This window comes from Penicillium taxi (assembly GCF_028828555.1).
Source record: "Penicillium taxi strain IBT 34144 chromosome Unknown utg000001l_segment0_segment0, whole genome shotgun sequence".
In the NCBI taxonomy this organism is placed as follows: Eukaryota; Fungi; Ascomycota; class Eurotiomycetes; order Eurotiales; family Aspergillaceae; genus Penicillium; species Penicillium taxi.
The window spans coordinates 4,057,955-4,071,565 of record NW_026643203.1 but is presented as its reverse complement, the minus strand read 5'-3'; the positions used below and the strand labels follow the sequence as shown (position 1 = coordinate 4,071,565).

The 13,611-nt window shown below is 45.0% G+C and overlaps 4 protein-coding genes across 4 annotated transcripts; 2 read left to right on the top strand and 2 right to left on the bottom strand.

The window, feature by feature from the left end:
* Window positions 1-839: 839 nt before the first annotated feature.
* Window positions 840-6,219, bottom strand: N7495_001460 (Armadillo-like helical; the record flags this gene model as incomplete). Its single annotated transcript, XM_057204130.1, has 9 exons — window positions 840-1,673; window positions 1,731-2,365; window positions 2,419-2,559; window positions 2,612-3,132; window positions 3,187-3,726; window positions 3,778-4,008; window positions 4,061-5,033; window positions 5,083-6,011; window positions 6,068-6,219. The coding sequence occupies 9 exons, from the start codon at window positions 6,217-6,219 to the stop codon at window positions 840-842; spliced, it is 4,956 nt and encodes a 1,651-aa protein (XP_057068203.1).
* Window positions 6,220-6,545: 326 nt separating this feature from the next.
* N7495_001459 (protein transporter TIM23) lies at window positions 6,546-7,218 on the top strand (the record flags this gene model as incomplete). The annotated part of the gene is made up of 2 exons (XM_057204129.1): window positions 6,546-7,136; window positions 7,195-7,218. 2 exons carry the CDS (start codon window positions 6,546-6,548, stop codon window positions 7,216-7,218), a joined length of 615 nt encoding a protein of 204 aa, XP_057068202.1.
* Window positions 7,219-8,245: 1,027 nt separating this feature from the next.
* Window positions 8,246-9,904, top strand: N7495_001458 (flavin-containing monooxygenase; the record flags this gene model as incomplete). Its single annotated transcript, XM_057204128.1, has 1 exon — window positions 8,246-9,904. The coding sequence occupies one exon, from the start codon at window positions 8,246-8,248 to the stop codon at window positions 9,902-9,904; it is 1,659 nt and encodes a 552-aa protein (XP_057068201.1).
* A 1,325-nt stretch (window positions 9,905-11,229) lies between these two features.
* Window positions 11,230-11,745, bottom strand: N7495_001457 (uncharacterized protein; the record flags this gene model as incomplete). The annotated part of the gene is made up of 1 exon (XM_057204127.1): window positions 11,230-11,745. One exon carries the CDS (start codon window positions 11,743-11,745, stop codon window positions 11,230-11,232), a length of 516 nt encoding a protein of 171 aa, XP_057068200.1.
* Between the last annotated feature and the right edge of the window lie 1,866 nt (window positions 11,746-13,611).

The window sequence follows — 13,611 nt, the reverse complement described above, 5'->3', positions numbered from 1 at the left end:
CCTAGAGCTTGTACGCGAGATTCTGCCAGTTTGGTGGCAGAATTGGCATGGCCAAATCGTCGTTGATAATAAAGATGTGTCGATCAAAACCTTGATTGATAGCTTTAAGAAGACATACCATGCCCAGAATCAAGCCAGATATAAAAGGAGCATTTACCACGCTCCAGGCACACCTTTTGAGCTAAAGGGGTGTCCCTGTGGAAAATCCCATTCTATTGAGAAATGCTATACTCTAAATCCAGAGTTAAGGCCGAAGGGGTGGGAAAACTGGGAGAAGTCAGAAGCGAAGGTTCAGGCTGCATTTGAAGCAGAACCAGAGTGGAGGAAGTGGGTTGAAAAGAGGATAAAGGCTAAAACTAAGGCTCACGCCTATTCAGTGTTAGGATATAGACCTGTGTACTAGCGTGTGTTTACGTGGTTGTTGTCCAGTAGCTGAAGGGGTGTGTCAAAATAGGCAAGATTGGTCTGTTTGCATGACCCACTCTTATGTGTATTTAGGGCAGATTCTGCACTAGTTATGAAATTCAGTTTTCATTCATTTGTGGCATTTGAATGATTGGTCAGGTTGGATTCTCAAAGTTGACATGGTCATCAGGTCACATGAACAGGATGAAGTGTAATTTAGCTGTCTAATCGTCAAATGTTGATAAAACTGAATTTTCTATCCAGGGGTGAGAATCTGCTGGATATACGCCCATTTTGGATTCTGCAAACAGTACAGACACCACCTCGTCTGTTTTCCAGGATCACATGAAGGGATGATAACACGTGATTATTGAGGTAGAGCTTCAAAACTGATATTCAATTTCTATTATTTTTTGTTGGATCTAAATCTCACTCTAGCTTCGAACCCCACAATTCAACCCCAACTCAATCCTTCTCAGCCACTCATCATGCAATGAAACCGACTTGCCAACTTGCGATAAAGATTGAAGTTGGCTTTGTAGTGTTGACTGCTCGACATCCATGATATTGGGGGCAGGGAAATCTTCAGACACTAGTGCTGAAGCAATGCTAAATATCCGTATTCCGAGGATAAATGTTTCAGGTTTTGAAGTCCAGCCGATGAGACCATCTCCTCCATCACGCTGAGCCACTGAGTTCGAGATATGGGATAGGCCCTCGGAAACCCAGCTCGAAATCTGACGAAGAAGAGTTTCCGGGTATGCACTTCTTTTCATGCGTAAGAGTGCTTGATACCAGACATCGACCTCACGCACATCATCAATAAACAGGTTCTGTTTCTCTTCGACAAAGAGAACTGTGCTGTCTTGGTCATACTCGGCAATAAGATCTGCTACCGAGATGAGATGAGTTTGTTTATCAGAGCCACTGATACGAGGCTCTTGACCAGTGAGATACTTGATCAGTCGCCTGGATAAGTGCAGAGAATCCGAGTAGTGGTCGATAATGAAGCGAGAAAGCTGCAGACTAGCATTCAGCGGACCAAGCGCGATTGCTGTGGTGGGCGAAACAGAGGAATATGATAGCACCCAGGATGCAGTATCCGCAGCGATGTCGCGTAGGTCTTCATCGTCATCATTGAGCATATCATACATGATCAAATAGATATCCAAAAGAATGGGATCGACCTTAGGAGAAGCACCTTCGGGACGAAGGCCTCGCTGGAAGCTGTGAAGTGATGTCACCGCAGCATAGCGAGTTGTGAACTCCTAGAGCAAAGTATTAGTACTAAATTAAATACGGAAAAGTTGGACGCAGTAACTCACTGTTTCCTCGGTAAGTGCCGACCGAAGCTTGATAGCCCAACTGTAAAGGTCTACTTTGAGGGATTCGAGTGATTGCCCTTCGATTGATGAGACTCGAGTAGCAAGCAAACATCCCTGAAGACGAAGCTCTGCGTCAGTTGCTTGTCTGTTCCACTGTTCAAAATGGAGCTCAGGCTGGAAGCTCTTTCCAAGATGTTCCCATGGGAGTGCGAGTTGGGAAACAGCACTGGTTTCAGAAGAAAGAAGATCTTCCAAGACGGAGGTCAGATTTGAGGCGGCCATTGTTTTCACATCCTCGGGGTACTTATTCAATAGAATAGAACTGTACAAGTCAACCAAGGGTTTTCTGTACTTCTCATTGGTGCCGAATTTCTCATGGACCTGTTCGGAGATCCAAGTAGCAACATTGACGTCCAACAATGCAACCCCATGATAAAACTCAGGAATACCGCTCCATTGAGACAATGAAAGCATCCTAAGTAGTGTACACCAAGCAACTGCTCTGCGTAGGAGAGAAGAAGCACGCGTCGTGCTAGTAAGATTCCAGCCTGCTTTGGAGGCGTCAAAGAGATAATTCAGCACTCCGTTAAGATCGTATTCCTGGACCATAGACTCAACAAATATGGCAGCCTTGTCTGTGGGTAAAGTTAGGACTATGACAAGGACTTGGACTAGGTGGCTGATTTACCTTCAATGCCCGCGTTGATACTTCGCTCCAACATATCATTCAAAATTTCAACGAGATCAGTTGCAACATAGGGAGACTTAGCGACAGGGAAGACCACTCCCAAGACATAACGTATAGTAGCCATAAGGTCATCGACATGAGCTAGTATTATTAGTGGATGCGTTTTTGTAGAATATTAGGGGAAACTGCTTACAAGCCCAGAAGACATTCGTTGTGGCCGCAAATCGACGAAGAGAATATTGAACACAAAAGACTGTTCCATGTGCGTAGTTTTCGGTACACTCTACTTTGAATTTATCAACCAAATGACGGACATCCCCGAGGATGTTTGTGCGGGTCAGTAAAGACGCATACACACGGGCTGCATGCTCCCTGATACCCCAGACAGGACTCTTTAAATGCTCCAAGACAAGGGCACAAAGTATGGTATCGTAGTTGTCAGAGAAAGATGGAATTTTCTCTCCGATTAGTTCAAGGGCTGGGAAAATGCGCTCTGTCATAATCTCAGTTCCCTCATGAGCTGCCGCCCCCTCGGAGGATGCAAGAAGCTGAGATAGCAACTCAATCAGACCTGTATACTTGGGGAAAGAAATTTTAGATCCTGGTTCTGACCCAGATTCGCCACCAAAACCTGTTCCATTTCCAGGGACTAGACGACACATCCGAATCAGCAAAGCGCGGAAGAGCATCAGTCCTGAATTTCGAAGAGTCCAGCTATTGAAATGTCAGATATAAGAGGTAATAGTTGACGAGGATCAATGAGCTTACATTGGCGATCCGAGTCGTTCAGCTGAAAGGATAAGAGCAGGCATGATAAACGACTCAGTGAATTGACCCAGTTTTGTGTTTGTGAAAATGTCCTTCAAGCAATTCATGGCGTGAACTTGCGGTAGTTCCAAATATTGTTGGTCTTTGTCATATTCGACAGGCAAGCGTGAAATATCATGAAGCTCGTTTAAGGCTTGGTTGAAAAAGGGCGAGCCGGGACTAGAGGAAAGAATGCCTGTCATTAAAGCGGGCAATCCAGCAGATCGTCGAGTAAGTTTGGCGGCGGATTCAAAGATGGTATTTTTGGCTTCTTGATACCAAAAGCGAGGTAGTTCTTGAACAGCAGGATCATTAAATGTACTACATCGCGTACAGCACGTAGCGAATGTCTGCGAGACAGTCGAGAAGGCACCTCGGTGGCGCAGTTCAGCCAGTTGGGTGAAGCTTGTTCGTCCAACATGTTCAAAATCTGAAAGCTGAAGCCCGATCTTTCCAGCTGGGGCGTATTGCTGATTGAACATTGTCGCATGAAGCAGCAAACTATGTCCATTAGTAATCATCAACAGTCACTTTGAAAAAAAGGATACTTACCTTGACTCGCGCAAAGATCTCCAGGAATATGAAAGAATATCTTTTGGTCCAACTGAAAGCTCCTCATTCAGGTCATCTGAGTTCCCCTCGGGGGAATCATCACATAGGAAAGGCTTCACTTGTTGCCAGACCTTATCGCATATGGCAACTATCCGGTCATGTACAGAACGCCAGGCGATGGAGCCTTCCTGGGTAAGGTATGAATGAAAACTTGGCATGAGAACGATTTGTCTATCGGGACAGTCAATATGATAGCTCTCAGAGCGAGCAGAAAATGTCTTACCTGAGACCGGACATATGTCCATGCAGGGGTGCCTCTTGCATAGAAGAGTTGAACAAGCCCTTGGGGCTCAAAAGTCTTTCCTCTAGCTTCTCCAAAATGGCATTGACTACCGACGCCTTCGTTTCCCACCAGCCTGAGCCAGCTTCGGGGGAATCGCTTGAAAGAGCAGCGGTGAATAAAACGTGATATAATCGAGCAACCGTGTCTGCATGATCTGCTCGACTAGTTTTACTCGCGATGCTCTCAGCTCGAGCTAAAGCATCTGTGAGACGTAGTCCAGGTGTTGGGTGCTGATCAGTTCCATCACGAAGACCTCTCATCATTATTTGTTGAGGGAAAAGGTTGATGATTGTCAGGGAGGCTTGTCGAACTTCATCAAATGGATCAAGGAGCAAATCCACCAAAAGCCGAAGAAGACGGGGCTCAAAAACATCCATTTGTAGCTGCCATCGAGTTTGAACTTCCGACTTGGGAGGGATAATACCTGCCCTTGGGTCAAGCCCGGAGTCTAGTAATAGCTTGATAGCCTTCAATGCACTGATATGGCGCGGATATGAGGCTGTGATAGATAAATCGCTTTCAAGGAAATCAAGGTATTCTCGGAGAAAGAATTTGGTCTCAGAGTCATTCATTGTCGAGGCGGGCTGTTTTTTGTCTGCTGCTGACTCCAAGACAGGCCCTTCTCCGAGAATTCCACCTTTTAGGCGGATGATAAACTTGCGCGTAAGGCTCATAATCTCCCCTCGACTATATGAATCAGAGTCGGCATGCATGGAGGGAAGTCCATTCAGAATGGCCCTAGTTGCAGCTTTGGTGAACGGCTTGGCCCTTGAGAAGGCAGTGATCAACAATGCCAGAGCTGCAACTCGAATTGTTGATTCTCGATGTAGGAGAAACTTGCCGATAATTTCGCTCTTCAAGATTATGTGACAGGAGGCACTGCCCTTTGCTAAACCAGATTTTGAAGAGTCATCTATAATTGTCAGAGTCCATTGAGTTGGAAATTGCAGAACAAAACTTACAGTCGTCGTGAACCAGATTGGCGTTCTTGCCCATTTGTAGAGAAGTGAAAAGAAGTAGATACTCCGAGTGTGCAGTATCAATCATGTCACCAGCCAGAAGACTCTTTAATGGAAGACGTTCCACAAAACAATTAAATCCTGCCGGGTCTGCAATGAATATCGGTTGAAGAATTTGGTTTGAAAGAATTTCCAAATAATCCATGTTCTGCAGCATCATATGTCTCACTGGGGACACCCAGATAAGAGACACGTTCTGGTCCGGAGTTTCCAGCTTCATCTTTTGCAAAATCGAGGCAAGAGTAGTTCCAGATGTACCGGCCATTCCTCGGTCATTTGTGTGAGTCAACAAGCCTAGGAACAAGACCCTTGCTGCAAGTTCATAAGATGGCTCGCCTGTCATATTAGCTGACTCGGGATTATGCTGTCCATAGTAGAGAGCTTCTCGGTCCTTCTCATACACAGGTACCCATTTGTTCTGGTGATCAAGTAGCCATTTCTGAACAATCAATATCAATTCGGAAGCTGTCATAGCTTTCTTTCGAATGAACATTTCAAGACACACGAGCGAGCCCTTTAGTCGAGATCGAAGCTCGCCAAGGATGAAACTTGGAAGTATGGCATTAGCAATAGCTCTTTGGACAGAAGCTCTTGTCTCCCCTCGGTAATGCTTGAGCATAATGTTGGTGAGAGAGGCCAGTAGCTGCTTCAAAGGTTTCGGCGTGACATCCTCGTACCGGGTCAAAAACACATTGAAGATTGCCAGCCACGTCTCTGAAGATAGAACAATCTGCCTTGTCTGCTCATTCTTAGAATTTACAGCAGCATCGATAAATGCAGAAACGGCATTGCACGCGGCATATGTATGCTGATGAGAGAAAGATGGTGACGACAGTGTCTTACTGAGTGACTCCCATACTCGGCTCACTTTCCTTTCGCCCAAAGTTAGCCCCATGTACCTATACAGTGCAGACACGAAAATTCTTACTCATTGTCAGTGCATGTCAGCGTGAACTTGACTAATGGGCCTTTGGCAATCTCTTGCAAGGTCTTTTCGGGCAAAATTTGTATGTTGAGGGCAATTTCCTCCATACTGGGAATACCGATACTTTGAGCGCCGTAAGTTGAATCAGCTTCCATGATTAAAACAGTCACACATGTCTTGTTTCTTATTTATCAAAAAAAAAAAAAAAAACAGTAATTGAGTGCAAATTCAGAAATATCGAATTTGATAAGCTCCCCCGCGCTGCCTGAGGCTGAAAATTCGATAAGTGGGTTTCCAAATCAGTACTAGCCTCCGGAATGGTTCAACAATTCTCCGTACCCGGACAGTCACGGGATCGAAGTTTTTGCTGTTGCCGACTGTGGAGCTGCGATCAAGGGACCATCAACTTCGCTTTCTTTCGTCGTTGTAATTTAATAATCAAGGATTTTATATCCGTTTCCTTCATCCCAAATCCTTCATAATGGCTATTTGGGACTCTATCACCGGTCACAAACAAGGCCAAACTGATTCTTTCGACTCATCCGCTGCGCCAGATGCCACTTCTTTCCTTTCCGAAGTCGCTATCCCAGATCCCTCCAGGCTTCATCCCCTGGCTGGTTTGAATCAAGATACTCTCGATTACCTGACACTCGAAGACTCCGCCCTCGATGAACTACCAGGGTCTCGATCCGTTCTCCCGTCTCGCGGCTGGTCCGACGACCTTTGCTACGGTGCTGGCACAACATATCTGGCTGGATTGACTATCGGAGGCGCGTGGGGTCTAGCAGAAGGTTTGAGAAAGACTCCGGCAAATGCGCCACCAAGAATTCGCCTCAACGGCGCCTTGAACTCGATCACCCGACGCGGTCCGTTCCTTGGAAACTCCGCTGGTGTGGTTGCTATGGTTTATAACGGATTTAACTCTGCAATTGGATACGCACGCGGCAAGCATGATGCCACCAACAGTGTTATTGCAGGTGCTTTGAGCGGTGCGATCTTCAAGAGCACACGTGGCGTGAAGCCAATGATGATTTCGGGTGGTATTGTAGCAGCTATTGCTGGTGCTTGGACTGTATGTTTTTCTCCTCACCTTAGCGTGATTGAACCCCACTAACCTAAGTCGTCATTAGGTGACTCGCAAGACCTTCTTCTAAAGAGCACTGGAATACCCTACCTTTAAATCCATCTTCCTCCGGTGTTTCCCTGGTGAAACAACCTTCCATACATACCCTTACTGATCTCCACCATCGACATTGGCGGTAACCCACAATCGCCAACCTTCTGTCTTCTACGCACGATGTATTAAAAACGGCTTTTTCTTTTCTTCTCTCCTACTGATCTTCACTCCGGCGCTCAGAGCATCCATGTTTCGCATTTCTGCATGGGTAGGGAAACGGGGTGTGCAACTGGGTTTGTACTTTTATTGCTTCTGTCTGTGTAAATAGAGAAAAGTCTCTTGCATTTTCAGGGCTGTCTCTTCGGGTAACCTTGATGCTACGTGCAAGTGACTTCAATAGAGAACTATTTCCGCATACCGATACCTTTTGGCAACCGCTTCGATACTACTGGTTTTGTATTAGTATCCCGAGTACAGAGGAACGTGGGCTAATACTGGTGACGGTCTTTGGCAGACGGACATTCGTGTAAGGCCAAATTACTGCAATCATTCTCCGGTAGATACCGTAGTCGCCGATCTTATACTTAAAACGCAACATGCCTCTCATAGCAGCTTCATGCCCACATGCAGGTGTGAAGCCAATTGACACGATATCATAGGAATAATTCCGCTGTGCTTGGTGGCACCCAGTTGCAGGTGGCTTCTCATTTTCTTACCAGTGAGAGATCAAACATTCTGCTTTGAAAGTTGTCTCCGCTACAAAGTGCATATGGCTTGTGTAACCTCACTCATTAGTATTGATGCGGGGTCTTCAGGGGCATCCTCATAGATTTCCTGTTTCCGAGGCAGATCTCATGCATAACCACGTATGCACTCGTGGCATCGATCAAGGATCTCCTCACATCGTAGTGACCCGCCTCAACTGCTGACCGCTGAAATATTGAAACTTAGCCATGACATGCTGCATATGACACAGCCCTTGTCCACAATACGAATTAATAAGATACCGACACCCCCAGTTCACAGCATTATACTTCCATCAAACATACCCCTTCACACGCAAAATGACTGTAGGCGCACACATCGAGACTGATGTTATTGTCATTGGAGGTGGCTTTGGAGGCTGCAACTCCCTCTACAAACTCCGTCAACTCGGCCTCTCTGTCAAACTGATCGAGGCAGGTGGTGCCTTCGGTGGGGTATGGTATTGGAATCGGTACCCCGGAGCCCGTGTTGACTCTGAGATGATCTCGTATCAATTCAACATCCCTGCTATCTACGAAAGCTGGGCCTGGTCAGAACGATTCCCAGGTGATGATGAGCTGCGCCGCTACTTTCAACACGTTAGTTCAGTACTAGAACTAAACAAGGATACCTTTTTCAATACAATTGTCACTGGAGTTACGTATGACCCCATTACTCAACGTTGGGCAATCAGAACCAACACCGGACTGTCTGCAACCTGCCAATACGTTATTGCTGCCACAGGGTCTTCCTACAAGAAATACTACCCAGAGTTCAAGGGGCTGCAGCAATTCACGGGAAAGATGGTCCATGCAGCCGACTATCCCAAGTCTCTAAATGTGAAAGGCAAGCGTGTGGGTGTTATCGGTAATGGTAACTCGGGCGTTCAAATCGTCCAGACTTTGGCACAAGAGGATTGCCAATTGAAGGTTTTCATTCGCACTCCTACCTTCGCACTTCCCATGAGGCAACGCGATATTCAGCCAGACGAAGTAAACATGCTCAGAGGTTACTATGAGGCGATTTTTAATCAGTGCTACCAATCCAATATTGGCCTTCCGTGCAAGAAAAACCTCCAATCAGCTCACCAGGCCACACCAGAAGAAAGGAAGGCACTTTTTGACGAATTGTGGGAGAAAGGAGGATTCGGCTTCATGATCTCCAACTACGTAGACACTTTAGTTGATGAAAAGGCGAACGGCTTCATCTACGACTACTGGGTGCAACGAGTGCGGGCCCGTATGACTGATCCTGAGAAGATGGATTTAGTTGCTCCTTTGAAACAAAAAATGCCTGTTGCAACTAAGCGGCCCAGCCTAGAGCAGAACTATTACGAGATGATCGACCGGGACAATGTAACCCTCCACGATGTAAATCGGGCGCCTATCTTGGAGTTCAATGAAACCGGGCTGATGACCGGAGACGATGCCGAAAAGCAACATCACGAGCTAGATATCATTATCTTGGCTACAGGCTATGATGCAGTTACTGGAAGTCTGCTCGACCTCTCTATCCGGGACATGAACCAAGTCTCACTATCAGAGAAATGGAAGCATGGCATCATTACTCATTTGGGAATGATGGTTCCCGATATGCCCAATCTGTTTATGGTCTACGGGCCACAAGCTCCGACATCTCTCACAAACGGTCCAGTATTCATCGATATGCAAGTCGATTGGATTTGTAAAGTGATTACAAAAATGCAACGGGATAATCTAGTGTTTATAGTACCTACGCAAAAGGCTGCCGAGGAATGGCGAGATCACGTTCATCTGGTGAGCCGGTTTACTTTGCATCACAAAACCCCGGGCTGGTATTTCGGAGTCAATATTCCTGGCAAGATTCAGGAGCCTCTGATTTACTTTGGCGGAATCCAGCTGTGGTGGAAGAGCTGTACAGAGGCACTGGAACATTTCAAGGGTTTCTCTACTCTAAGCAGGGATGTTAAACCTTTCTGTCCAATTTCTGCAAGTACTTAAAGGATTAAGTAGCCTATTACTCTACATAACCAATGTCTTCGCACTTCGCAAATGAACCCTTGGAATTGAGGCACCACCTCGTAAAGTGGGGCATGCTCCTCGAAAGAATATTCAAATGTTTTTGTTCTTCAAAAAATGAGAACTAGATAAATGGCTCCATTTTATTTGTAGAATTTGTTCGGTATTGTTAATTGCATCAAATGAGATTTGAAGATTTCAGCAAAAATTCAGTCTCCAGTCGTACCTCAGATCTGGGGCTGATCCTGGGGGGCGAGGCTTTTATGGACTAGAGACTTATAAAACTTGTATGACAGTTTTGGTTTTACCGAGCACCGGTCTCGAACCCTCACTAGTTAATGGTTGGCAGATTTACTGACTTAACCACTAGAGTATAGTGTCTTGGGGATATAATAGTAGCCAATTTTTGTCCTGATAAGCTTGATCTGTAATATCACGTGGCAGTAATTTGTCAGTTATAGAGCCCCACTTAAGGTCCACGGCCTGGCCCACTTTAATAATAGCAGTCATTGGCCGAGTAATCTATACGTTTGTATCTCTTCACACCCTTTTTTTTTCTTCTATTCTCACCCTGTTTTCCCTTTGAAATAAAAATGACACGTGACTTTTTGTTCACCAAAACGGTTCGCGGTAAATATGACAGCAATCTTTCGAGCCGAAGTATGTTATTGTCTGCCGTTACTGAATCGGCCGCTATTGGCCCCGCAGCGACTAGCCCTGGTATTAGCGCTACCTCAGCTGATGCGGATATTCCCAAGCTCTACGTCAATCTAAGTAGACCTCTATCCGATATTGAACTGTTATGCAACCTTTTACCATCGATTCTTAGGCTCAGCTTTATTTCGCTCGCTTCTTTTTAATATTTTATTTTCTCGGAATCTCTCGTCGCTTCTGTTGTGAGGTTCGTGAAGTTTCTTCCCTGAGCAGAAAATATCAAGATAAATCAATGATATATACACCTGAAATACTTAAATTATCTGTAGTAATACCCACCTGGACAGTCTTGAAGGGACCATACCCCGAGAAAGAGAACCTTGAAAGTAAGTACATACGATGAAAGTATCATCTGCCTAGCTACGAGGTAGCCTTTGAATCAATTCTGTCCTCTAGTTCAACGGCTCAATTTCTTGAATAGTGCAATTTAAAGTTAAATATGAAAATACCAGTAACGAAGAAATTTTGATTTCTTGCATGTTGAATGCAGAAGGTTCCCAGGGTTTCGTGCCACAAAATGAATATTCCTTATCAGATACGTTTCTGCTCCATTTCATCCAGACTCAGCAGTCAAGAGTCAATAGTCCTCACGCCTAGCGACACCACTTTTGCCACAAACAGCCCTGTCGAACAGCGTAGCAGTGAGGGCAGCCATTGTTGTTTCGACAGTTAGCGATAGTGCCACAGAACTGGTAGCAGCGAGAGTTTTGGTTCTCGATACCCGCAATGTCTCTCTCCTGCACGCTGTCGAGCGAAGAGCAGCCAGCTCTCTTCACAACAGAACCAGAGGCTGAATCGCTAGAAGTTTCGGCAAGTGGGAATTTCTCATCGGCTAAGGCTGAGGTCTGGCGGAAGTACTCTGTTGCGTTGTGGCTTGGGGTGAAAGAAGCAGTGATGGCGATTTCGTTTGTTGGGTTCTCGTAGACGTCGATCTTGACGTGGCTGTCCTCGAGGTACATGTCCAGAAATTGGGAGTCGGTTAGGTTGGACAGGAAGACATCGTAGTTGTCGAGGTCGTCCAAGTGGATCGCATCGCGAGCTTTGAGCGCCATGGTGAGGGTAGCCCAGAAGAAGGCGAGGATGAGGAAGCGAAGATTCAACACCGACATGTGTGTTGACAATTTATTATGAGGTAGCGATGATCTAATATTTCTCTGTGAACTTTAGATTAGAAAATAAAATTATGATATAGTAGCAACGCGTGGACTGACTTAAAGACAAGATTTGTGCTGAAGGGAGGAGATGAATCGAGTAAAGTGGGATTGTTGATGAGACCAGAGATATTTTCATTTTAGCAAGAAGGAAATGGGTTTAAATATTAATTGGGACGCGAAATCGAAGGAAATAGCAATCAAAAAACCTATCTAGTATCTGCAAGGCTCTTGATTGCGCTGACTATAGTAGGTTGTACATGTTTGAGTCAACACTCGTGTAGTACCTAAGTAGCTTTACGTACCGTTTTTTACAACGGGGTTAGCCGCCGCCGCTTTTATAAGGGCGATCAGGGTCAGACTCGCTGAGTAAATTTCAGTCTGAGCTCTCTAACGTCGAATCCGATTTCATAACACCGTTGCGATTCACTCGTAGAACGTAGGTCTGTTACAGGGTCTTGTTGGCTATCCAAGCCTATAAGAATGGTGATATCTCTTTAGTTCGTAAATCATGGAGTTTCTCTTTTATTTTTTCTTACAGGTGGCAGTTTACAATTAATACGTAGTTGCAACGTCCATTACGAGGCTCAGGAATAACGTTGACTTTAAACAATTTTCACGAAACATGAGCCAAATAAAAGCTTCTTTGAATGTAGGAAATGGCAGTCGACAATTTGAGCAAATAATGGTATATTTTATACCTCACGTGATTCCACTACAAGGAACTCGATCACTCAAACCTCGGTGAATAAACATTCTTGTGCGCTGAAGTTCAGAGATCTTGACTCCACGCCTGATATATCTCCATCAGCCAGTCGGTCAAAGTAGAGGAAAACCACACTGCGCCACAGTCATGAGGCTAATTCCATGTGATACTACATAGAAAATTAGATATAGTAGATATGATTTCTTTGAAATATGTATTTATTTATTCCCTTTATATCTGACTCATAATTTCTTATTCAACTCATTATTTCTTAAGAAATGAGGAGAATATGTCATATCTAAAAGGATAGATAGTCCACTATGAGCTATTAATTAGATAACACCACCTTCAGGTTTACTTGATACTGCCTCCCCACAGGTTTCTCTCATTCTTACTTATTTCAAAAAAAATAACATCTTCAAAATGAACTCGCAATCTCCATCCCCTCCTCAAATCGCCATTCATCTCGCGTGATTCCCTCGAAACGCTCTAACTCCCCTTCAAAACCTCTATTACAGAAGGAGATCTCTGTCTCTAAGTTCCTTACTCACGATGACCTCTGTCAATTCCTGATCACTTCTATTAATAATAGTGAGGAGATCTCAACTTTTTTTTTCAAAGACGTGGATTCTCTTTTAGGATCCTCCGCGGCTAATTTCCAAGAATCTCAACAAGAATCTCTACAAAAGAGGACGTGGTAAGTTGAGAATCCCTCTTGATTATAGACCTTTGCCTAATTTGTTGAATTAGTGTCACATGGAACTCAGTCACCCGAATCCTACAGGTCAAAATGTCCACCTGGCCTTATGACTGTGGCGCAATGTAGTTTGCCTCTACTTTGACCGACTGGCTGGCTGATGGAGATATATCGGGCGTGGAGTCAAAATGTCTGAACTTCAGTGTGGGCACAAGTATGTTTATTCACCGAGGTTTAAATGGACTCTATTAATAAATTATAGGTGTGAAATTTACGCAGGGCCCCTACCGAGGAGACGTGAAACAGCCTGATGGCTTCTTTGTGCCTTTCAATAGGGCTACCAATCAATTTTACAACTGGTATGGCCAGATTGCGCACATACCAACAGTGGTCCTCGAGTCTGGATGGTCAGAATTCTACA